The sequence below is a fragment of the Takifugu flavidus genome, chromosome 7 (genome assembly GCF_003711565.1).
Source record: "Takifugu flavidus isolate HTHZ2018 chromosome 7, ASM371156v2, whole genome shotgun sequence".
Lineage (NCBI taxonomy): Eukaryota > Metazoa > Chordata > Actinopteri > Tetraodontiformes > Tetraodontidae > Takifugu > Takifugu flavidus.
The window spans coordinates 16,216,529-16,241,429 of record NC_079526.1 but is presented as its reverse complement, the minus strand read 5'-3'; the positions used below and the strand labels follow the sequence as shown (position 1 = coordinate 16,241,429).

At 49.7% G+C, this 24,901-nt stretch overlaps 4 protein-coding genes across 4 annotated transcripts; 2 read left to right on the top strand and 2 right to left on the bottom strand.

Moving 5' to 3' along the window:
* The first annotated feature begins 2,735 nt into the window (after positions 1 to 2,735).
* On the top strand, positions 2,736 to 4,482 carry gpx7 (glutathione peroxidase 7). Its single transcript, XM_057037442.1, has 3 exons — positions 2,736 to 2,960; positions 3,562 to 3,823; positions 4,181 to 4,482. Exons 1-3 carry the CDS (start codon positions 2,829 to 2,831, stop codon positions 4,342 to 4,344), a joined length of 558 nt encoding a protein of 185 aa, XP_056893422.1. The 5' UTR covers positions 2,736 to 2,828; the 3' UTR covers positions 4,345 to 4,482.
* Position 4,483: 1 nt separating this feature from the next.
* LOC130528275 (interferon-induced protein with tetratricopeptide repeats 2-like) lies at positions 4,484 to 6,721 on the bottom strand. The gene is made up of 3 exons (XM_057037438.1): positions 6,632 to 6,721; positions 6,296 to 6,527; positions 4,484 to 6,143 (listed from the first exon to the last, which is right to left on the bottom strand). The coding sequence occupies exon 3, from the start codon at positions 6,005 to 6,007 to the stop codon at positions 4,721 to 4,723; it is 1,287 nt and encodes a 428-aa protein (XP_056893418.1). The 5' UTR covers positions 6,008 to 6,143; positions 6,296 to 6,527; positions 6,632 to 6,721; the 3' UTR covers positions 4,484 to 4,720.
* A 6-nt stretch (positions 6,722 to 6,727) lies between these two features.
* pomgnt1 (protein O-linked mannose N-acetylglucosaminyltransferase 1 (beta 1,2-)) lies at positions 6,728 to 14,986 on the top strand. The gene is made up of 22 exons (XM_057037436.1): positions 6,728 to 6,836; positions 6,995 to 7,217; positions 7,336 to 7,438; positions 7,641 to 7,756; positions 7,973 to 8,038; positions 8,125 to 8,238; positions 8,316 to 8,433; positions 8,631 to 8,729; positions 8,804 to 8,931; positions 9,043 to 9,113; positions 9,183 to 9,258; positions 9,332 to 9,415; positions 10,652 to 10,693; positions 10,781 to 10,839; positions 11,036 to 11,108; positions 11,924 to 12,052; positions 12,463 to 12,588; positions 12,803 to 12,867; positions 12,972 to 13,016; positions 13,111 to 13,246; positions 13,385 to 13,494; positions 13,682 to 14,986. The coding sequence occupies exons 2-22, from the start codon at positions 7,089 to 7,091 to the stop codon at positions 13,761 to 13,763; spliced, it is 1,971 nt and encodes a 656-aa protein (XP_056893416.1). The 5' UTR covers positions 6,728 to 6,836; positions 6,995 to 7,088; the 3' UTR covers positions 13,764 to 14,986.
* A 1,662-nt stretch (positions 14,987 to 16,648) lies between these two features.
* Positions 16,649 to 23,258, bottom strand: LOC130528278 (tetraspanin-1). The gene is made up of 9 exons (XM_057037441.1): positions 22,886 to 23,258; positions 22,737 to 22,767; positions 22,233 to 22,295; positions 21,373 to 21,579; positions 20,640 to 20,714; positions 18,171 to 18,269; positions 17,318 to 17,461; positions 17,036 to 17,119; positions 16,649 to 16,816 (listed from the first exon to the last, which is right to left on the bottom strand). Exons 1-9 carry the CDS (start codon positions 23,050 to 23,052, stop codon positions 16,757 to 16,759), a joined length of 930 nt encoding a protein of 309 aa, XP_056893421.1. The 5' UTR covers positions 23,053 to 23,258; the 3' UTR covers positions 16,649 to 16,756.
* Positions 23,259 to 24,901: the final 1,643 nt, after the last annotated feature.

Genomic DNA, 24,901 nt, shown 5'->3' with positions numbered 1-24,901 from the left:
AGAGGACATTTTTAGCATTTACCTGAAGCTCAATTTAAATCAAAACATGCATTTCCTGTCACCACTTCCAATCCACATCTAATTTCTGCTACTGTTCGTGTTCTACAGACGCTCTAAACACTACTTACTTCAGGATCAATCAAGCAACGATATTTTAAATCACAAAAATTTTGTGACATCAGCACCTTTATGCACTCTCCAAGCTCAAGTTTTCTGGTAAATGTTTAAGCTGAATTGTCAACAATGAGCATGTAGCTGCTGCGGACGAAGCCACAGAAATACTTTACACACACGTTGGCAGCAAATGATCGTCTTCTTCCTCCCTCCCTCAGTGTTGCCAACCCCGAAATAAGGAAAGTCACTGTTGGCAGTTGCGAGGATGTTATATGGCTGTGGGGTGGAACTACAAGCGCTACACCCAACCACATCCTTAATCTGGGTTTGAGACCGGAAAATGGTCCAGAGGAGACTTTGGAAGTGTTAGCAAATTGTTTTTAACCTTGTCCTCCATTCGCGGCCCATTATTTGTCCTTCCTTCTTGCATTTAAGTAAATAGAAGCCTTTTTAGATGCTAGTTACATGCTACTTCACAGTAGTAACCTGGTTTGTGCTGCTTCCCTATCACACAGAGCCAACGAGAATTCGCTTTCTATTGTTTTTAATATCTTACCTCAGTCTATTTTGTATTTCCTTCTATAGTTTCTGCCTGTGGTTGAAATTAATTGAATAGGGTATTATAGAGCAGTCGTAGCTGTAATACAATGTTAATATAGTTGTATTATAGTATGTTGCTTTGAATCAACCCTCCTTTGACCTTTGATTGCTGGAGGATCAAATGCCAAAGCTTATTTTTGGCTTTCCACAAATGTGCGACAAAAAACTCCAGCTGGTCCAGTACTGTGCTGCTTGCATCACCCCCATCCCCCAGTAGCTTCACTGGCTCCTGGTCCATTTCAGGAAACCATCCAAAATCCTAATTTATGCACTGATGTCCATCCACAACCTATCCCCTCCATACCTGTCCAATCGCCTTCATTTGTCCACTCACACCTGTTCCCTCAGGTTCTCCTCCACCCAAACCCCACCACAAGGAGATTAATGAAACTATCAGGAATCTTGGCCTGGTCATGAGTTAGAGAGGCACAGAGGTGCCTTGGTGATGCAGCAGATACGCTACCGAGTCTGGACAAACCAGGGCTTCATCTACCTAAACGGAACAAATGTCTGCTTGAAAAAGTGGATCATCTTGAGAAAGACAGAAGTTCCTGTGTGCTGCTGCTTCAAAAGAGAGGAACACATCCGGTATGACGGTACAATTCAATTCATCTTTATTTATACAGTCAAGATTGTCTCTAGACCCTTTCCAGAGTCCCAGGGCCTGACCCCCAACAAGCAACAGTGGCAGGAAAGACTCCCCTTTAACAGGTAGAAACCTGGAGCAGGACCAGGCTCATCTGTGCTTTTCGCTGACATGAGAGCTGCTGTCACCAGACACCAAACAGAACACGATCAGGTGAAGAACGACATTCCAGCCAGGGTGAGTCCAGCTCCACTGGACACTTTTGATTAGCTATCTAAATATCAAAGTGATGAAGGTGAACAAAAACATGAGGGTCATCCAGGAACAGTCTTGCCGTGCATGATGCTCAGTACCCATGATTGTGAGTGGGCGGCCCTCTTCCTCCACACTGTAGGCCTCCACCTTCATTCATTCATTCCACTCTCAGGTGAGTTAGAGACATTAGTCAGCTAGTAAGATGTGCTTTACTGAAAAGAGAAGCTCTAGCAAGATGTAGTGGGAAGACTTGTGTCTGAGCAGCAGTAAGGTGAGGTCCTAGAGAACTTAGAACCCTTAGGTCTTTTATAAATACATGCATTTATATTGTCCGTGTTGATTTTGTAACTGAATATGATTTTAAGTTGAATGACTAATAGATAGATGAAAGTGGGGGAGGGGAGATTTCTCAGAAGAAGGACACAATGTGGAGACCACACATAAATGTTTAAAGTGCAATGACAATTATTAAAGAAAATAAGTTAAATATGTAATCAGTTCAAGCCAAACCAAGTAACCAGGACAAGGTTTTGAATGCTTGTGCACCAGTATCGGTGAGCAGTTACTCCAGGAGTCAACCGACACTGCTAATGAGCCACTCTCTGGATCCTAGCAACCAAACCTAAACCAGAAGCAAGAAGGCCTCCGTACACCTTGGAGGGAAGCACTGGTGGTTCCACAGAGGTAGCAGGGTGAATTTAACCGTACAAGACAAACAGTACCAGTAGTTTATATAAATTTAGAGAAAAATAAGGTCATCTCTTCAATAATAATAAGCAGAACTTTTGTACAGTTATGCAGAATGTTTCAACAAGTATTAAAAAAACTCATCTTAAGTGTTGTTTTGGAGGTATAAACCCTGAAACTTTCCTTTAGTCTTGTCAATTCACACACAAACTCTTCATTATCAATGCTATTTTCAGGCTATATTACCAAGATGTCACATTTGGCTTTTATGACAATACATATTTTTTAAACGGAACTTGACTAAATATTTATTAGGTTACATTATCCTTTATATTGATTGTTTATTGCACGGTTTCTTATTTAACTATTCTCTTACATATTTTTTTTAATTTGAGCGGGAAAGAAATCATGAAAAAACGTCCACGCAAGCGCGTGAATTGGCGCATGCGCAGAAGCGTGGCGAGGCTGGGCACTTCCGGGTGCGGCTCGTGCAGCGAAGAGGCCCGAAAGCTTCCGGAGTTTGTCGAAGTTTGCTGCTGCAGCTGCTTCTGCTGTTGCTGCTGCTGCGTTGGCACTTCGTCTTACGATGCTTCTCGGGGCGTTCGCCGTGTTTCTGGCGGTGTTTAGTCTCGCTGAGAGTAAAAATAAAGACTTTTACACTTTTAAAGTTGTCAATAGCCGCGGCAAACTAGTGTCCCTGGAAAAGTACCGAGGTTCGGTAAGTCTGAGTATCACAGTGTGAATTCGTGACTTTTGGTTGTTTCTGTGGGCTGCATGAGTGAATGCTGCATGATTACTCTTTCCTTGTGCTCCTCATCTCCTCTGTAGATGTACTAACACAGCCCGATGTGGCCCCTAGCTCGCTCGGGGGCTCCCTCCGTCGGCTCCTCTTAGCCTACGTGGCAAGAAGCCTGTAGGGATTCTGCAGAGGTTCCATCAGACCTTCACGATGCGGCACCATGAGCCTATTCAGTCTGAACAGTAACCAGCCAAGCCTGCATCTTCCTGGTGGAAACATGAAAACCTTCTGATAATACTGACTGTTTAGGTTACACACAGTCAACAAAGCCGAGCACACTCACATGCACGGACCCCTAATCGGTCCCTTTAACGAAGCCTGAAGGTTCGTCCACTGTCTCCTTTTCATGTTTTCTGGCTGAGCTCTCCAGGGTTACCTGCTTCCACCTGCGGCTCGTTGATACTAACAGAACCTTTTGTGTCGACCGTAGAATCTCGACAACACAAGCAGGTTTTCAGGCGCTGAGTGTGAACCAGGTCTGGGTGAGGACGTGTTTCTGACCTCAGGACTGTGACCTCAGGTGTCCCTGGTGGTGAACGTGGCCAGCGAGTGTGGCTTCACTGAGGAGCACTACAAAGACCTGCAGCAGCTGCAGCGCGACTTCGGGCCGTATCATTTCAACGTGCTGGCGTTCCCCTGCAACCAGTTTGGCCAGCAGGAGCCAGGCAGCGACAGAGACATCGACAGCTTCATCCGAAGAGTCTATGGTGCCTCCTTCCCCCTGTTCAGTAAGATCGCTGTTGTTGGAACTGGAGCCAACAACGTGTACAAGTACCTGGTCGGTGAGTTTGGAGTAGATGTGCCGCTACGTGATGTAATTAAGCGTCGGTCAACCTAAAGCTCTCGTATTCTATATGGAAACATACTGAGGGGTGAAACCCTCAACCTGTGCACGTCCTGTGCTGGTGATCACACCTGTCCCAGGTCTTTCCTGAAAACATTATAGAGCAGTAGAAACTCCAATAACCTGTCTTCAAGCTGCACAAGTTTCAGAAATATTTGCATTTGTATTCAAAAAGAAAAAGTAAGATTTTACAGTAACATGTTTGAGAATCTGGGGGGAAAATATGCGCAACTGTCTCGCGCCCATCGGCCACCAGGCGGCGGTATTTTACTGATCTGAATTTCTTCTTTGGCAGAATCGTCTGGCAAAGAACCCGACTGGAACTTCTGGAAGTATCTCATAGATGTTAACGGCGGGGTGGTGGACGCATGGGGCCCCAAGGTTCCTGTCAAAGAGCTCCGACCAAAAATAGCAGAAATGGTGCGACAGATAATCCTGAAGAAGAAAGAAGAGCTGTAACCTGACCAGAGACGACCGTCCCGTGTCCTGCAACAGCCTCTGTTCCACTCATTTAGGTTCTGTAGTATAAATCAGTGCTCTTCATCGAGTCAGAATGTCACCTCAATTTCAGAATAAACCAGAAATGATGGCGGCAAACTGCTGAGATAAAGGTATTTTTATTTTTTACATTGTGCACACAAGGTGGGAGCAGGTGAACAGACAGGTGAACAGACAGGTGAACAGACAGGTGAACAGACGGGTGAACAGACAGGTGAACAGACAGGTGAACAGACGGGTGAACAGACAGGTGAAGAGCCAGGTGAAATCCCCACATTGTTAATTAACCCCATTAGTTGTTTGGTTCACCATGAACCAACATTGTCCTCATCAAATTCTAAAGTTGCAGCTGAGCCAGAAACATCTCGATCTCTCCACACCTGGGATTTTGCTTCTGTTCCTGGATCCGCTCCAGAATCTGGAGGCTCTTGTCCCGGTAGACGGACTTGAGCGGGATCACGGCCGCCCTCATGTAATATTCTATTGACTTGGAGCTGTCTCTTTGAACCAGGTGTGCGTACCTGGCGTAGTACCAGTAAAGCATCTGAGCCTGCTCGGGATCCAGCTGACTCTCCAGAAGTTGGTCATAAACTTCATCTGCTTCATGGCGGCGCTTCAAGTGTCCGTAAACGTTGGCCAGAGCGATTCGACATTTGAGTGATGAATGTGGGTAGAGAGAAATGACCTCCCTGCAGAGCGCGATGGCTCTGGAGATCAGGCTGTGCTCCAGGCGCAGGTGCTTGTCCTGCAGGATCTTCTTGCTGTAGCAAACAGCAGCGCACTTCTTTGCGTAGCGTTGCTCCGGGTGTCTTTCCAGGACTTCCTCGGCCAAGTCGATGGCCTCGTCAAACGACACGTACATCCTGTAGAGCCTCAGGATCACTTTGATGCCGCTGTAGCTGCTGACCGATTTTTTCAAAAGCCTTCTTGCCAGCTCGCGCACCTCATCTTGGATTTGTTTCCGGTTCCTGGCGCGTGCCTCAACATGAAGAGCTGCCAGGAACAAGTTCTCCGGGTCGTGTCTTAAAGCAATTTTCATTTTTTCGAAGATGCTGTCCATCATCGCTGGGTTGCTGTGGTTGAAGGCGCTGACGAGCACCAGAATGTGGCTGCTGTGCCACTCCCGCATGTCCGGCTGCATCCTGATGGCTCTCTGGAAATATTCCACAGCCAGCAGCTTTTGATCTGGCCCAAACTTCATCAGGGTCCAGGCCTGTTCGGCATAGATCTCAGGATGCAGTTCTTCCTGTGATGGAGACGGATGCTCCTCAGTCAGAGCGTCCACCTTGGCCAGATAAGCCTGGCTCTCTGCCTGTTCACCCTGGAGGTGGTGCAGCCAAGCCCGGTTCCCATAGTTCACCACCAACCATGGACCCGTGTCTGAGACGGCGTTCCTCATCTGCCTGAAGGCCTCTGCAGATTTGTTGAAGAAGCTTCGGGCTTCATCAGTAAAGCCCAGCTGATGGTGGATGTAGCCCTGCAGGTTGTAGATGTGCCCCAGCCAGCTGTATCCCTCCTCACTCCCAATGTCCTCCAGCTTCTCCTTGAGCTGGAGGAGCTTGGAGATGCTGGGCTCCAGGTCCCACGTGAAGTGACACTGGAGGGCTTCCAGTTTGGACTCCATTACTGAGTGACTGAGCAGCACTGATGCTATCAGAAGGCCCACAGATAATAAACAGAGAGTAATCAGGAGCCTAGCAAAGCCTTCCAGGTGTCAACAGTTTGGTTTGAAATGCTTCTGATTATCGTTTTTGTTTCATCTGTTGGAAGAAAAAGAAAGAATCGATGGATCTTAAGAATGGTCTCAGTAAAGCAACCAATCAACTGACAGAATGAGAAGAAAGATAAGAAAAAAGGGCCGAGACGGCAGATTTAGCAGAGTAATTACTGTAGTCACATTTAACACACTTACAATTATTGATCACGCCTGTAAACGACCTCCAGTCGTCGCCCAGATGATGGTTTCTGAAGGAGCCTCTGGCTTCTGCTGCTTTCTGTGCTGCTGCTCCTCTGGGTGCAGCAGCATAAAATGAGTAATGTTCAACTTTGCACGTTGTAAATTGCTTCATGCGATTCAGGAGATTGGACTTTTACCCACTTACAGAAGTCATCAGGATGAGTCAGAGCTGAGAATCCATGTAGCTCTGAAGTGTGTTGACATATAAACAAATTCACAACAAATTTAACATCAATTACAATAGGTATTAAGATGAAAGTTCATTTCAGCACCAAAGAATGAAATACATACTTTAACTATGAAAAAAAGGTTCGAAAAGACTTAAATTTGATGGATTTCCTTCAGAAGTTCCAGCAGGTGGCGGTAATGCGTAACTACGGTGGTTGACAACTGCCGATAAAATCAAAAGAAGAAAACATATGACGTCAATATTCTGCGACAACCGATAATAGTTTTTTTTGCTAGAAGTAGAAGAAACAACAATCAAATTAAAAAGGTAAAGATTTACAGGCACGTGTGTGAGTTTGTATATTGACCTTAGTTGAGTAGTGTTGAAAAAGACCTTAACGCTTGTCTACAAACCTGTCTCTACGGATTATTTTTGAATATCGGCTAACTTTCTGACCCGTGTTGTTTCTTTCTGCTTGTCTGAAGACAATGTGACAGCCAGTCGGGTCCAGGTGCTGGTAGGGAGCTGTAAACACGCGTCCTAAGACGAAAGGTACGCGAAGGGTCGGAGCTCTTTGTTATGTACGGAATGGAGAACTGGACCCCCAATCCCCGAGCCAAACCGTTCATCCCCCGCCAGCAGAGAAGCTTGTATCTCACCTGGAAATACAAACTGACCAACAAGAGAACCGTCCGTCGGTTCTGTCAGGTACACAGTTGCTCCTGAGGGAACCGTGCAAGGAAGATGATAGCGTCTTCTTCCAGGAGTGGAAATCAACCGTACAATGGTTCTAAATCACTGACGTTGACCTCTTGTCCCTTATCAGGTTGGCGCTGTGTTGTTTCTGGTGGTCACAGTGATCGTCAACATCAAACTCATCCTGGACACAAGACAGGTCGCTAACGAAGATGCTGCCGCTCAAGACTATGGTGGGCGTTCGGCTTGTGGCAGATTTTCCACTCGATGTAGTTTTTATTTCATTGTGTTTCCCCTGGAGTCGATAAAAAGACCCGGTTCTCTGGCTCCTCCACCTCTCCTGCTCCGTCATACTGAATTATGTCAGAAATATTCTGTGTGTTGTCCTCTGATTGGATCTGTCGTAAAGAGCTGAACATCATTGCGCCCTTATAGATGACTCGATGCCAAATGTGGACACCCCACGCAGACCAGCTAACGGGAGGAAGGTTCTGGACATCGAGGTCTACTCCAGCCGCTCCAAAGTTTATGTGGCTGTTGACGGCACCACCGTGAGTTTCCTATTAAATAATTACTACATCCCAAGTCACTTTGTTGAATTTGTCCCACATTTGGGAACAATGACATCAAATTTCTGCCAACTTTGATATAAAAAAGTCCAAACACTGACGGAATGTGTCAGCCAACAACATCGCTCCTGTTTGGTGGCAGAGAGGATTTCCCCCCTTAAACTGGTCTAAACCGCATTTGTGTTTGACTGCCTGCAGGTGTTGGAGGACGACGCCAGAGAACAGGGCCGAGGGATCCACGTGATCGTTCTCAACCAGGCGACGGTGAGCCTTGATCGAACCTGAATCACTCGCTGCGTCTGGGCGCAGACGCACGTCAGCTGCTGTCCTCTGTCTTGTGCATCTGTCAGGGTCACGTGATGGCCAAGAGGATATTCGACACCTACTCTCCTCACGAGGATGAAGCGATGATCCTCTTCCTCAACATGGTGACTCGTGGGCGAGTGCTGATCTTCACTCTGAAGGTCTGCTGCTGCTCCGCCACCGTCTCCACCGTCGGCCGGCCGGTTGAACCAGGCTTTCCTTTTTGTCCTCCCTGCAGGATGAGGGCACGTTCCACCTGAAAGATGCTGCCAAGAACCTGCTGAAGAGCCTGGGCAGCCAAGTGTCCCTCAGCCTCAGCTGGAGGGACATGTGGACACTGGTGGTGAAGAAAGGAGGTAGAGCAGCTCTTTACATTAGAGGAACGACTGAACTTTCTCACTAAATAGTCAGTAGAACCAGTTTAAACATGTTGACCTGTCAGACTAGATGTTCTGACCCACTAACATATTTGCTCCTTCAATGATACCAAACCTATTATTCACCCAGTTGTTGAGGTCTAAACATGTTGTGGATGTGTGTTTGTGGAGTTCAGGTCAGGTTTATGGAGAGAAGTTCTCAAAATCTGCAGCTCTGTCTACATGGGGGGAGCCGGTCCTGCTCAAGACTGAGGTGCAGCTCACCGCCTCGGAAGGTCTGCCCCAGCTTCTAAAGCCAGTGTTTAGATGTTTGCGTGAGGTGCTTTCAACGTGCTGGTCCACCCTGCAGAGGCAGAGTGCCACTGGGCCGACACCGAGCTGAACCGGCGCAGGAAGATCTTCTGCAGCAAAGTTGAAGGATACGGCAGCATCTGCAGCTGCAAAGACCCGGCGCCCGTTGAGTTCAACCCAGAGCCCGTAAGAAAAAGTTCTATCAGCAGCTCCACCAGTTCTGATGAGAAGAACCAGTTCAATGTTAACGGAGCCGTGAGAACCTGCAGCAGAGCTTCAGCTTGTTCTCTTCTCCAGCTGCTGGTCAATAACGTCATCGGTGTTCCTGTAGCTGTGATCGCAGGAAACAGACCCAACTACCTGTACAGGTGAGGCCGCTGCTCAGCTTCTGCTGGATTCTGCAGAGCAAAACGAGGAAACTCTGGTTTCTTGTGCAGGATGCTCAGGTCGCTGCTGTCTGCTCACGGGGTCAACCCTCAGATGATCACGGTCTTCATTGATGGATATTATGAGGTATCAGAGATCTGAAACTCAGCCCAGGAAACTGCTGCTGTCTTAGTAAATGACCCCCACCTCGTCCCCTCAGGAGCCCATGGACGTGGTGGAGCTGTTTGGCCTCAAGGGGATTCAGCACACACCCATCAGCATCAAGAACGCCAGAGTCTCCCAGGCAAGAGCTTCAGCCTGGACCCGTGTTCAGGGGCTTCCTGGTCCCTTTAGATGGACGTTCTGACAGGGTGCAGCTGGGTGGATGGAGACCTGTGTCTGCTCCACACCTGTGTCTGCTCCACACCCGCGTCTGCTCCACACCCGCGTCTGCTCCACACCCGCGTCTGCTCCACACCCCGTCTGCTCCACACCCGCGTCTGCTCCACACCCGCGTCTGCTCCACACCCGCGTCTGCTCCACACCTGCGTCTGCTCCTGTGTCTGCTCCACACCCCGTCTGCTCCACACCTGTGTTGCTGCTCCACACCTTGTCTGCTCCACACCCGTGTCTGCTCCTGTGTCTGCTCCACACCCGTGTCTGCTCCACACCCGTGTCTGCTCCACACCTGCGTCTGCTCCTGTGTCTGCTCCACACCCGCGTCTGCTCCACACCCGCGTCTGCTCCACACCCGCGTCTGCTCCACACCTGCGTCTGCTCCACACCCGCGTCTGCTCCACACCTGTGTTGCTGCTCCACACCTGTGTCTGCTCCACACCTGTGTCTGCTCCACACCTGCGTCTGCTCCACACCTGCGTCTGCTCCTGTGTCTGCTCCACACCGCGTCTGCTCCACACCTGTGTCTGCTCCACACCCGCGTCTGCTCCACACCCGCGTCTGGTCCACACCCCGTCTGCTCCACACCTGCGTCTGCTCCTGTGTCTGCTCCACACCTGCGTCTGCTCCTGTGTCTGCTCCACACCCGCGTCTGCTCCACACCTGTGTTGCTGCTCCACACCTGTGTTGCTGCTCCACACCCGCGTCTGCTCCACAGCTGTGTTGCTGCTCCACACCCGCGTCTGCTCCACAGCTGTGTTCTGCTCCACACCTGTGTTGCTGCTCCACACCTGTGTTGCTGCTCCACACCCGCGTCTGCTCCACACCTGTGTTGCTGCTCCACACCTGTGTTGCTGCTCCACACCCGCGTCTGCTCCTGTGTTGCTGCTCCACACCGCGTCTGCTCCTGTGTTGCTGCTCCACACCCGCGTCTGCTCCACACCTGTGTCTGCTCCACACCCGCGTCTGCTCCACACCCGCGTCTGCTCCACACCTGTCTGCTCCCGTGTCTGCTCCACACCTGTGTCTGCTCCACACCTGTGTCTGCTCCACACCTGCGTCTGCTCCACACCTGCGTCTGCTCCACACCTGCGTCTGCTCCACACCTGTGTCTGCTCTTGACCGTCTCTCTTCTTCACCGCAGCACTACAAAGCCAGCCTGACTGCGACCTTTAACCTCCACCCTGTGAGTCCTCTCCTGGTTCTCTCATGTAACTCATCGTTCCGACCTCTGCTGGGCTGAAGGTGCTCACACTGATTTCCTTGTCTTCAGGATGCCACATTTGCTATCGTGCTAGAAGAAGACCTGGATATCTCCATCGACTTCTTCAGGTACGTCAGCACACCTGAGTGGGAGCTGTTACTATGACGATGGACAGCAACACTTGGGCCTGAGAGGTGGTTCTCCAGCCTCCCCCGGGGGTCCGGCTCTCTGGAGGAGCCCCCTCCCGGTGGCTCCGGCAGGTTTATGCTGCTGTGCTGCAGAATGCTGCTCAGCAGCTCTGATTAAACGGTTCCTTCTCCCCAGTTTCCTGAGTCAGACCATCCACCTGTTGGATGAAGACGACAGCCTCTACTGCATCTCAGCCTGGAACGACCAGGTGAGCCCCCAACGTCCCCCCGTCACACACACACACACACACACACACACCCCCAATGTTCTTGTTTTACCTCTGTGTCATTTCATCATCACCACAAGATCAAGAGATTAAGGCTCCCCTCTGCTAACGGCTGGAATTTAGTCCTGTGTGTGTGTGTGGGTGTGTGTGTGTGTGTGTGTGTCTGTGTGTGGGTGTGTGTGTGTGGGTGTGTGTGTGTGTGTCTGTGTGTGTATGTCTGTGTGTGTGTGGTGTGGGTGTGTGTCTGTGGGCGTTGTGTCTGTGTGTGTGTGTGTATGTCTGTGTGTGTGTGTGTGGGTGTGTGTCTGTGGGTGCGTGTGTGTCTGTGTGTGTGTGCACGTGTGTCTCTGTGCGTGTGTGTGTGCATGTGTGTGCGTGCGTGAGTGGGGTGGTGGTGTGTGTGTGTGTGTGCGCGCGTGTGTGCTCTGTGCGTGTGTGTGCGTGCGTGTGTGGGGTGGCGGTGTGTGTGTGTGCGTGCGTGTGTGGGGTGGTGGTGTGTGTGTGTGTGTGTTTCTCTGTGCGTGTGTGTGTGTGCGTGGGGGTGTGTATTGTATTAGGGATCGTCTCTCTCTCTTTGTGCTATTCAGGCGACTCAACAATAGAAGATGGTCCAGATTGTGTTGATCGGTTGTCGTTGACCTCGGGGGTGTAACACAACATGTCGTTGACCTCGGGGGTGTAACACACACGTTGACCTCGGGGGTGTAACACAACATGTCCCACATTCAGGTGGACTCAACAGGGCCGGTTTCTCTGGCTCCAGGTTCTAAAGTTAGACGCTCTGCTGTGTTGTGCAGGGTTACGAGCACACGGCCGAGGACCCGGCGCTCCTCTACAGGCAGGAGAGCATGCCCGGCCTGGGATGGGTGCTGAAGAAAAGCCTCTACAAGGAGGAGCTGGAGCCCAAGTGGCCCACGCCTGAAAAGGTGCCTGATATTTGGTTCCTGTTTGATCCCTGTCCAAATCAAAGCGATCGCAGCTGCACCAATGTTCTCCTGTCCCTCTGGGCCGGTTCTCTGAGACGTCCTCGGGCGGCTCCTCGTCTGCTGGTGTTCCTGACGAAGCTACTTTAGCGTATTCTCTCACAGCTGCACATGCTAACCATGCTAACCAGTTAGCAGCGGTAGAGGCTGTAGCTCCTCAGGGATCCCACCGTAGACATTCCCGGTCCATCCGACCGTAAACGTCTGGACATTTGAAAGCAGTCTATGGTGGTCAGACATTAGACTCCTCTCTGCCCAACACCTCCATCAGTGGACGCTCACAACCTGCTCCCAGCTGGAGTCTCCAGCAGCTGGTTGAGATGTTTCTGAAGCTGCTCTCACCTGTGTTGCAGCTGTGGGATTGGGATATGTGGATGAGGATGCCGGAGCAGAGGAAAGGGCGGGAGTGCATCATCCCCGACGTGTCCCGGTCCTACCACTTCGGCATCATCGGCCTCAACATGAACGGCTACTTCCACGTGAGAACAGATTCAGGGATCTATTGTCCATCATGTGACTCTGACACACGGCTGCGTCCTGCCGGTCGGAGGGGGCGTCCTGCCGGTCGGAGGGGGCGTCCTGCCGGTCGGAGGGGGCCTCCTGCTGGTCGGAGGGGGCGTCCTGCAGCACAGAGGAAGGAGACGCTTTGGAGAAGCCCAATGGAATAACGGTCTTCTCTTCTCTCTCTCTCAGGAGGTTTATTTCAAGAAACACAAGTTCAACACTGTTCCCAACGTGCAGCTGAAGAACGTGGACAGGTGTGTGTGTGTGTGTGAGTGTGAGTGTGAGTGAGAGTGTGTGTGTGTGTGAGTGTGTGTGTGAGTGTGTTTAATCTCATATTCTGTGTCTTGGCTGTTGGCAGCCTAAAGAAGGAAGCTTATGAAGTGGAGATCCAGAACCTGCTGAGGTGAGACGGTCAGAAGATCCTGAACCTCTGATTCCTGTTGATGTCAACCATTCTGTGTGTGTGTGTGTGTGTGTGTGTGTGTGTGATGTTTCAGAGAAGCAGAGGTGCTGGATCACACCAAGAACCCCTGTGAAGACTCCTTTTTGCCAGATTCAGAGGGGAAGACCTATGTCATGTTTATTAAGATGGACGCAGAGACGGACACGTCCACCTGGATGGAACTCGCCAAGGTACACGACTGTGTGTGTGTGTGGGGGGGGGGGTCGAGAGCTTCAGGAGATGCACGTCAGAGGATTGTGATGGAGCAGAAGATCCAGGCCTGAGCTGAGGTATCTCCTGCTCACTCCACCTTCCTCTCGTCCCCTCAGTGCCTCCATGTCTGGGATCTAGATGTGAGAGGATACCACAGAGGCCTGTGGAGACTCTTCAGGAAAAGAAACCACGTGCTGGTGGTGGCCGTGCCCATCTCCCCCTACTCGTAAGTCCGCTTTGGATCCTCAACTCTGGTCTAGGTTCCTCGTCATAGTTCAGGATGTCTCAGGGTTCTTCAAAGCACCTTTCATCGATTTTATTGAGACGCTAAAGGAGAAATATCAGGATTTGTTGCCTTCAGCGTCTCAGAACATCTCAGATGCTGACGCTGATCTCCTCGTGTCCCTGACCAGTGTGAGAAAACCAGCTGGGGTCAGTCCCATCCGCCTGGAGCCTCCACCCAAAGAAGAAGGAGCGCCGGTGGAGCAGATGTGAACAGGTCCGCTGGCCCCCCGGGAGTCCAGATGTTCTACTGCCTCATAAGGAAAAGGGCTGGAGCCAACTTCATCGAGCAGACTTTCTGTTTCCATGGCAACTGTTGGTGTTTTGAAATGGATGTTCCAGGCGAGCAGATGCCTTCAGTCTGTTTTAACGCAGCTTTATTTATTGTTCCTGTTAGTTTTAAACTCGGCCACTTTTCTGAAGATGAATTCATTTGTAGAGTTTGAAATATTGACGCATTTACACGCAGATCTATTTTTGGATGAGACTGAAGGCGTCCCAGACACGTCTGTGGGCGCTCTGGTCAGGCGTCCAGGAGGACGACCTCCTCGCCAACGCTCACATGTCTCCACCTTTCAGGCCCTCGTTTCTGGAGCTGGTTGAGCAGCTCGTGAAGGTGACCTTCCTCCTGCTCATCTTCTTCACCTGCTCACGCGTTCCAAGCAGAACTGTTTTTCTGTGACCTCCTAAACCTGCCAGGATTTGCTGAATGATTCAGTTTTATGAATCTCCACTTGCGTCTTGGTGTCGTTCTTCACATGTTGCGGCTGAGGTCACATGACCTCTCTTGTGGTCTGCACGACTGGCAGGAAGAGCCGGTGAGAGTCAGGCTGCTCTTTGAGAACCTCCAGATCCCAGAAGAGCTGGTTTCCCTTTACTGGGGCAATAACGTAGCTGCTGGAACATTTACCCACAATTCTGCTGCCTCATGTGAAATGTTGGCTGAGTTCGCTGCTGCCCCCATCAGTTAGGACGGCGTGCGTGATGCTAACTTGTTCTACTGGGCTCGTCCCAGTGTAACACAGCTAAAATCAGCATTAATGTGCGACACACTCGGCTCATGTGCACAAACACTGATGGGACACTGAGGTCCTAATGATTCAGATGTTCTACAGACGTGAGCAGAGAACGAGGCTGTAAATGGAGCTCTGCTTCACCATCCAACCGTTAGCGTCTCCACGCGTGGCGTCACTCATCGATCTGCTCATGGAGGAGATGAGGCCAAAGTCGTGGCCCTGGAACCATTTCATGGGCTTTTTACTGACCCAGGAGCAGCTGGTGCTGCTGAGGAGCAGCATCAGAGCCCCCACGACTGAAGTCCTGCCCTGTTTGACATCTGCTGGGTTTTTAAATAACACGTTTTAACTCTGTCTGTGGTTGTGAGGCAAGAGGAAAACACCTTTTTCATGGTCTGATTAAAGATTTTCTGAAGTGAAGATTCGTCTCCTGTTTCCTGTCTGAAGTCTCAGCCAGAGTTGGTGGAAGGCTTCGTGTTCGTGTGCATGTGCACGTGCACGTGCTCCCCTCTGAGTCCAGCCAGGCAAAGCAGCACAAATGCAAATGCTGAGTTTTGGGGGCAATTTCTGTGGTGAATCAAGGGCAAATCGAAGGCTTTTTGCCCTTCAAGCTCTGACTGATGAGATCAAGAAAGCAAGAATCATTCCAGTTTTCAGCTTTTGTACAATAAATAATATTTGCTTCATTGCAGATTAATCTGCTTTGGAAATTCATTAATTTCTTATTTGCAAATGTAAAATAAGATTTATTAAGCCATCCACGCTCTGTGGGCTCATTTATCTCTACGGTGGCTGTAAAGGTCCAAAAAGGATTTTCCCACGTCTGGATTCATTATTGTAGATTTACAGTATTTAGAAATTAGCCGTAAATTTCAAGTATTACCAACAATTCTGGTTAAATGGAAATTTGACTATTCAGGGCTACTGTTGAGACGTGCACAGCTGCTGTGCACGTAGTGGAGAATTGTGTACAATTAAAATAAAGTTCTTCTTTCCTCTGGTTTCTCGGTGCGTGTGCGTGTATGTGTGTGTGTGCGTGTGTGTAGAAATTTGACAATGACGTACTTTTAAACGAGCTCCTTTAAAGCTGAACAGTAGCTGCAACGGTGACGACGGCTAACGCTGAGGCTAGCATTAGCATTAGCATTAGCGGCGGAGACCCGCGAAAATGGCAGCCGAGGCCGCGAAGCCTCAAGGTGTTCCACGTGTGCTTTACTCGACCTGAACCCAAGAACCGCTTCAGTCCGGGTAGGATTGGGTTCTGTTTCCATCCCGAGGGTGTGATTATAACGTGGTCACCCAGGACATCGTCCTAACATGTAAGTAGCATTAGCATTAGCATTAGGTAGCAGGATGACCCACACACCTGCAATCAGAACTTTATTCTGAAGTTTGCCATTAGAACTTGTTGAGATGTTAAATCACACAAGTAATATTAAGTTTCATATTTTCATGTACTAGTTTTTAGAGTTGTTTTAATCAGAATCATTGTGTGTGTTTTGTTTATCATATTGTTTAAAAGGGGGTAGAGGTTGAAATCTGATGGGTGTGTGATGATCAGGACTCTTCCTGAGGAACAGACGCAGTGCTCAGGAGCCTGTGGCAGCTTCTGGAAGTAATTCCAGTATTCTGTGATAAATAAAAATCACACCCATTTAATTTATCCAGAAATGATTGTTTGTCTATTTCTTGCGTGGGTAAAGGTTTCCTGTCAGGAACTTCCTGGTTAGTTTTACCGTAAGTTGCACCTGCGTGAACATTTGCATCGTTCTGTGGAACTTTGCATCTAGTTTACATCGTTCTTGGAGTGAATGTTTGCATCCAGCTCTGATATAAAGAAGAGCGTCTGTATGATTATGATGTAAATGGTGTGAAAATGTCATTTCTGGAATTATAGCCTTTGCAGCTCGGATTCTGTCCCATAACTGACCTTTCTTGGTCCACTTGAGTGGAAACCAGCTGATGTTTCTACCTTCTAACAGTTTTGCTCTTCTACTGATTCTGATCCTCATGTTCTCATTTGGTTCTGATGAGACAGCAAAGACCTTGGTGGGTTCAAAGAAGAACTCTCAAAGCTTCTGGTGATTTATTGGAAACAGTTACACTGTGGTTGTCCTCTCGTGTGAACAGGAATTCACTCGTGTTCCTGGAGAACTAGAAAGGAACTCTCAGAGGAAGCTGAAAGGGGCTTCAGCTGATTCTCTTGTCCAGGTGACAGTACAGGTACAGGGACACGGTCATGGCAGTAATCTGAGGACACAGAGAGCTGATATCATCCTCTGTCTTTGATGACAACGTCTTTAGTTAAGAATCCTCAAAGATGTTGCTAAAGCAAAATTTAAACATGCATTCATTTAGGTTTGGCTCTAAACTTCTGCTCTTGACACCTGAAATTTGGCACCAAAGGATGTTTTCTGTAACGCGATTGATGAAATTATCATTTCATTTGATCCACATTGGTCATTTTACCTCTAAGACTCCAATTCCCGCTGCAATTCCTCCCACAATGTTGGCGTGTTCTTTAAGGATCTCCAGGATTTGTTGGAAGCAACCCTGAGGATGAAAGTGTGATGATTCTAAATATATAATAATCCTTGATCAGGAGCCTTGACATCAAATGAAGAACTGGAACAAATCCTAATCTTTAGATTACCAAAGAACCATTGTGTGGTTTATTTTGCCCAATTTATCAATCTCACCTCCTGAGAAATCCTTGGACTTGTTTCAGCCAGAATTCTCGTGTTTTCTCACCTGCACGTTGCTCCGTTGTGCCTCGCCCGGTCTGCAGGGGGAGCTGTTTGTCCAGCAGCAGCTCGGGGGCAGATTTCCTTGGTTCTCCTTCTCAAACTTGGAGCCCACAAAGTCGGTGTAGTTGGTGAAACCACAGCACTTCAGCTGGAAGGAGGAGGACAAGTCTTCAGACGGAAGATTAAGCCGGTTAATCTGTCCTAAAGCGTCCAAAACCCAACATTCCATCCTCCCTCCATTCCATCCTCCCTCCATTCCATCATCCCTCCATTCCATCCTCCCTCCATTCCATCCTCCCTCCATCCCTGCATTCTCTCCATCTGTCCAGAATCCATCATCATCCTGCTGTACACCAATGGAAGGTTCCTGTTTTCATCCATGTCTTCACACTCAAAGCTTTGGATTTTCACACAACTGCGGCTCTTCTCGTTTCTTCTGAAACTGTTTCGGTTGTGTTGGAGCAGCAGAGCAACACTGTCTTTGGTTCCTGCTGGTCCCTCACCACCATCATCGTATTAATCCAAACCTAACAAAGAAGGTTTGAGGGCCATAAATGTTCCAGAGGAACCGTCATGAACAGTCAGCTCTGTGTTTTTCTATTAATGTCTCCTGACACTATTTGATTTAGTGAAGAACACTTGTGGAATCATTTCTCGAAAGTTCTGTGAAGGACACGACTTCTTTAAAAGTCCTTCCTTTTTATCTGTGTTGATTTGATATGTGTTTCTTCTCATTCTCTGAACCATGGGGCCTCTTGGGTGATCACATCTTTATAACCACAGTTATAATCATCACCTTACCTGTCAGCTCCACATTTATGGGACCTGACAGCGACATTAGATCACTGCTACTTAACCTCCATCATGGTGGTGTTCCAGATCTTTGTGACCACGGGATCGCTGCCGTAATCGTCCTTCAGAGCAGGAGTGGCCCAGGCTCGGAGGATCCCCTCAGCCTGAGGAAAACACACAGATCTGAGTCCAACATCTTCTGCTCTGAGCTCATGGAACTCCAGGAGATCTTTCCTCTCTGTGACTTGTGCTCCCAGGTCGAACCTGCCCGCTTCAGCAATGTCTGGATCCAAAGTCCGTTTAAAGGGGTTAAAATCGTCTGACGGAAATCCTAAAAATAATTTTCTCCATATGGGTCCTCCCCAGAGCCCTCCAAACATTTCCTCCTTATCACAGCCTCATCACACCCTCATCACACCCTCATCACAGCCTCATCACAGCCTCAACACACCCTCATCACAGCCTCAACACACCCTCATCACACCCTCATTACATCCTCATCACACTCTCATCACATCCTCTTCACAGCCTCATCACACCCTCATCACAGCCTCATCACTGCCTCATCACACTCATCACATCCTCATCATACTCATTACATCCTCATCACTGCCTCATCACACCCTCATCACATCCTCATCATACTCATTACATCCTCATCACACCCTCATCACTGCCTCATCACTGCCTCATCACATTCTTTCTTAAACTTAATTAATTCACATATTTTCCCTTTTTTGTTATTTTTATTAACAATCCTATCATTTCTAGTCTCAAAAGTCATGTGATGAGAGCAGAGACCACGCCTGTGTGTGTGTTAATGTGTGTAGGTGTGTGTGTAGGTATGTTAATGTGTGTAGGTGTGTGTGTAGGTATGTTAATGCGTGTAGGTGTGTGTGTATGTGGAGGCGTGTGAGGTGCCCGGGGGGGATGCTGGGATACATGGCACAATTAAAAGTGCCCCCCAAGAAGCCGAGAGCATGGCGGGTTATTACCAGCTGGCTAATTCATCACTGTCACTCGGGGACCTGAGCCTCACCACATGTCGTTAAACACACACACACACACACACACACACACACACACACACACACACACACACACACACACACACACAGGACAGGAAGGACAAAGACTGCAGTAACACAACAGGAGGGTGGAGGTGATAACACATCTATCAAAAGAGGTAAAACCTCCCACGAATGATTAAAAACACCAACAACTCTTATTGATCTGTTTTTTACAGTGTTCACTGTAAAGTCATATTGTCAGATCCCGCAGCAACAACACGGCTGGTGTCATAAAACCTGTTGTGGCTGTGACACCAGGTCCGTTCGCAGCTTCTGTCGAAATGTGTTGATAGAAATGTAAAAATGTCCTTTGCAGTTCAAAACCCTGAAAATGAACAGAGGCAGTTTGTACTGAGTTACATTTGGATGCTTCTTTCCTTCATATGAAGGCTTTTGTAATTCTTTCATCATCTGGACTAATAAATCCACCACCTGGTCACTTCCCAGCCTCTGGGGGGAGGAACAACCAGCAGCACCATTGAAGACCGTTCGTGCCAGAATGGCTTATTAAATCTCTGTTAATCCAGCTTCACAAAGGTTATTGGCTCTCGATCTGGTTCATTTTTTGAACCAGATATGACCCTGACATGACCCCTGATGTGACCCTGACATGACCCCAGATATGACCCCCTGATGTGACCCTGACATGACCCCAGATATGACCCCTGATATGACCCCTGACATGACCCCTGATGTGACCCTGACATGACCCCTGATGTGACCTCCACCTCGACACCCTCTTTGTCAGGATTCCAGTTTTTATCTGAAATCCCTGCAGTTATTTTGTGGCATTATTATGTTTATGTTATGTTATTATGTGGAATATGCACGAGTGCACACGCGTCGGTCTCATGGGGGGTCACATGTGTAATTACACTGTTTTGCATATAAAACACGACGACATCAGTATTCCAGACGAATAAATTGAGCAGATTTCGAGGCAGAGCGACGGCCTCAGGCCATCCAAGAGTCAGGTGAGAGATGAGAGAAGAGAGGTGAGAGATGAGAGAAGAGAGATGAGAGAAGAGAGGTGAGAGAAGAGAGGTGAGAGATGAGAGATGAGGGGTGAGAGGTGAGAGATGAGAGGAGAGGTGAGAGATGAGAGATGAGAGGTGAGAGGTGAGAGATGAGAGGAGAGGTGAGAGAAGAGAGGTGAGAGATGAGAGGTGAGAGAAGAGAGGTGAGAGAAGAGAGGTGAGAGATGAGAGGTGAGAGAAGAGAGATGAGAGGTGAGAGGTGAGAGATGAGAGATGAGACGTGGAGAGGTGAGAGATGAGAGAGGTGAGAGATGAGAGGTGAGAGAAGAGAGGTGAGAGATGAGAGGTGAGAGATGAGAGGTGAGAGATTAGAGATGAGAGAAGAGAGATGAGACGTGGAGAGGTGAGAGATGAGAGGTCAGAGGTCAGAGGCAGCTGGAAGCAATAACAGACAAGAGAAACCAGACGAGGGAAACGGGGGACTCACAAATGAAGAGTAGGCCAGAGCCACGACTCCAGCGGCCACTTCAGCCACGAAGATGATGAGGATGATGGAGAAGAACTGCAGGGAGACAGAGGTGATCACTGGTGACAGATCACTGGTGACAGATCACTGGTGACAGATCACTGGTGACAGATCACTGGTGATAGATCACTGGTATCAGATCACTGGTGACAGATCACTGGTGACAGATCACTGGTGACAGATCACTGGTATCAGATCACTGGTGACAGATCACTGGTGACAGATCACTGGTGATAGATCACTGGTGATAGATCACTGGTGACAGATCACTGGTGACAGATCACTGGTGATAGATCACTGGTGACAGATCACTGGTGACAGATCACTGGTGATAGATCACTGGTATCAGATCACTGGTGACAGATCACTGGTGATAGATCACTGGTGATAGATCACTGGTGACAGATCACTGGTGACAGATCACTGGTGACAGATCACTGGTGACAGATCACCGATCAGGCAGCTATGATGAGTCACCAGAAGAGTTTGGGACGACCATTAGGATGAGGAAGATTATGCTGAGTCCAACTAAAACCAAGCTTTTCTCTCAACATTAGCTTTTGGATCCTCAAGTTAATGTTTCCCAACATGATCAGAGCTGATCTGGGCAGATCCTCCTGCCGAGCTGATGTGGATGCAGCTCTTAGCAGATCCAGATACCCCCGGGGACCCTCCTCAGGTCCGAGACACCTACCACGAGCAGCAGGCACCTGCTCTCCTTGTGGGCTCCCCAGCAGCCCAGGAGCCCCAGCAGCACCAGCACCGCCCCGATGGCGATGCAGAAGAAGCCCACGTTGACGAACTGCATGCCCTGTCTGGAGAAGGGTCCCAGCAGCTGGAGGAAGGAGCCCCCGTCTACACTCACCCAGATCCCCATGGCGAGCAGGGTCAGACCGCCAAGCTGCAGGAGGCGGAGCCAGAAAAACATGATCAAAATGCATCTGACAGGTCAGACGAATGACAATCTGGGATTTGAATGGCAGCAGCTCAGAGGGGTCAGGAGCTCCTGAAGGGCCGATGTGGGAATGAGAAGCTCTCTGACATCACCACGCCTTTGTGTCGGCTCTGGCCCGTCACGCCTTCCTCAGTCACAGGAGGCTTCTTTTGTCACACCGGGTCCCTCAAGCTTCCAATTATGGAGTCATTCCATTTCCCTCCTGGTGTCAGGACAGCTCACGGGAACCAGAGCCGGGGACGCCAGCAGGACGAGGGGGACCTGGACTGAGGGGGGACACTAAACCTTCTGCAATGTGTTGGCGTGAGAGACTGAGTCTTCTGTGACACTGAACCACACATTCAGCTCTTCCACCTGACCCAGATTCACCTGTGGAGCCACACCAGCTGTGCTAATGTTAGCTTAGCATTCTGACAGTGTGTTTCCAACATTGTGACCAGGATGGACGAGGCTCCCTGAGCTCCTGTTCACACCGATGAGCAGCAGGACATCAGACAGTGCAGCCTGTCGGCGGCCGAGTGTGTTGGTCATGTATGGAGTGTGCACGTGCGCGTGCACGCACACACATACACACAGCTGAACTATAAAAACATACTCACAAAGATAAGTAAGTTGAAGAAGAACATCATCAGTTTGACAAAGGTGAAGCACCCCATTTTAATCTGTAATAAAAGACTTCAATTACACGTCTGCTTGCATCAAAACACACACACACACACACATGCGCACACACACACATACACACGCACTCACACACACACATGCTGACACACACTCATACACACGCACGCACGCACACACACACATTCAGACACACGCACACGCACGCGTACAGATCTTCAAGGTTTAATTATTACATTCTATTTTATAACCTCAAATTCAAATTGTCTTCAGACATTTCAAAGTGATTAAAATGATGGTTTTGCCTTTTAAAAGCATTAAAATGTCAATATTCTGAAATTAAAATGTAATTTTCTTGAAACAGAAAAACCAAAACCAGAGCGTTGAGGACTGGAACGGAACTTGTTGACCTTCATAAAAAGGGGCAACAGCTCCAGACCCCCTGCTGGTGTGGACCATAATGTTCCTTCAGATGTTCTCACCTGCGTCAAGGTGTCGGCACAAACGTGGGAGCTGTTGGACACACAACCCAGACGGACAGTAAAGCACCACTCTGAGCCTTCACACACTTAAATCCAGAGAACACGACCAAACAGACCTCAGGAACCGGCGGCTGGGTTCTGCTGCTTACCTGGCTCCGGTGTTTCCAGGTGAGGACGTCTCTCCGAATGAGGTGCAGGAAGGGCAGGTACCCACCTGAGCCAGAGCTCCGAAACCTGAGCGGCTCTCCTGGGGCTGGAGGAGTGAGCTGGGTGTGGTCTGAGATGATCCAGGTGAAACCTGTTTCAGGTGGCACATCTGACCCCTGCAGGTGTTCGTCACATTCACTCACATCACCCAGCGCAAAACCGAGACGCAACAAAAGGTGGGACCAGAACTCGCCCCCAGGTCCGGAATATGAGACGGGACAGTCCTGCAGAACCAGCCGATACGGCGAAGAAGCTCGGAGATGCTGCCCTGACCCTGACCCTGACCCTGACCCTAACCCTAACCCCTAAACCCTGACCCTAACCCTGACCCCTAACCCTGACCCTGACCCTGACCCCTAACCCTAACCCCTAAACCCTGACCCTAACCCTAACCTAACCCTGACCCTGACCCTAACCCTGACCCTGACCCTAACCCTGACCCTGACCCTAACCCCAACCCCTAAACCCTGACCCTGACCCTAACCCTGACCCTGACCCTAACCCTGACCCTGACCCTACCCCAACCCCCCCTAAACCCTGACCCTGACCTAACCCTGACCCTGACCCTAACCCTGACCCTAACCCCAACCCCTAAACCCTGACCCTGACCCTAACCCTGACCCCTAACCCTGACCCTGACCCTGACCCCTAACCCTAACCCCTAAACCCTGACCCTAACCCTAACCCTGACCCTGACCCTAACCCTGACCCTGACCCTAACCCCAACCCCTAAACCCTGACCCTGACCCTAACCCTGACCCTAACCCTAACCCTGACCCTGACCCTAACCCTAACCCCAACCCCTAAACCCTGACCCTGACCCTGACCCTAACCCCTAAACCCTGACCCTAACCCTGACCCCTAACCCTAACCCCTAAACCCTGACCCTAACCCTAACCCTGACCCTGACCCTAACCCTGACCCTGACCCTAACCCCAACCCCTAAACCCTGACCCTGACCCTAACCCTGACCCTAACCCTAACCCTGACCCTGACCCTAACCCTAACCCCTAAACCCTGACCCTGACCCTGACCCTAACCCTAACCCCTAAACCCTGACCCTGACCCTGACCCTAACCCTGACCCCTAACCCTAACCCTGACCCTAACCCTGACCCTGACCCTAACCCTGACCCTGACCCTGACCCTGACCCTGACCCTGACCCTTCAGCTCCAGGCCTGGCTGGTAGCAATTTGGAATTGTGAATGTGACGTGTTCTAAAGACCAGGAGCTCCAAAGGGTCAGTGGTCTCTGATGGTTCCACAGCTTTATTAAGGACTCAGCTACAGAGGTATGAGCAGTACTGCAGCCAGCCACCGGGGGGCGTGTTAGTGATCTATTGGACCTTCATTCAAGCCACACAGTCCAGCTGAGATTAAACGCTTCTTGGGAGTCCTGTGAAAAGCTACTCACGTGTCAGTGGTGGATAAGGTCATTAAATATGACAAATCTTGTCTGCTCACATCATCGAGAGCAGTGATGCTGGTCCTCACACAGCAGGAACACGATCTTTTCCCCCCTGCTGTGGACCTCCACCGGCGAATCCTCATCTCAGCCTTTGTTCTCCTGGCCCTGCTGGGTGTCATGACGGCCGCTGGCCGGCAGAGGGGGGTGTTCGCTGGGTGTCGTGACGGCCGCTGGCCGGCAGAGGGGGGTGTTCGCTGGGTGTCGTGACGGCCGCTGGCCGGCAGAGGGGGGGTTTGCTGGGTGTCGTGACGGCCGCTGGCCGGCAGAGGGGGGTGTTTGCTGAGTGTGTCGTGACGGCCGCTGGCCGGCAGAGGGGGGTGTTGAGCCGTAGAGGCTGTTGCTTCTCGGTCGTTTCATTGTTCTGCAGCTTCAGCTGGTGACCGTTGCTCTTCTTTGTAAAGGAATGTTCTCCTCTTTGTCTCCGACCATCTCACCATGCAGGGGAAATGCTAAGCTGTTTGAGGAACACCTCCCTCCTAGTTAAACTAGTT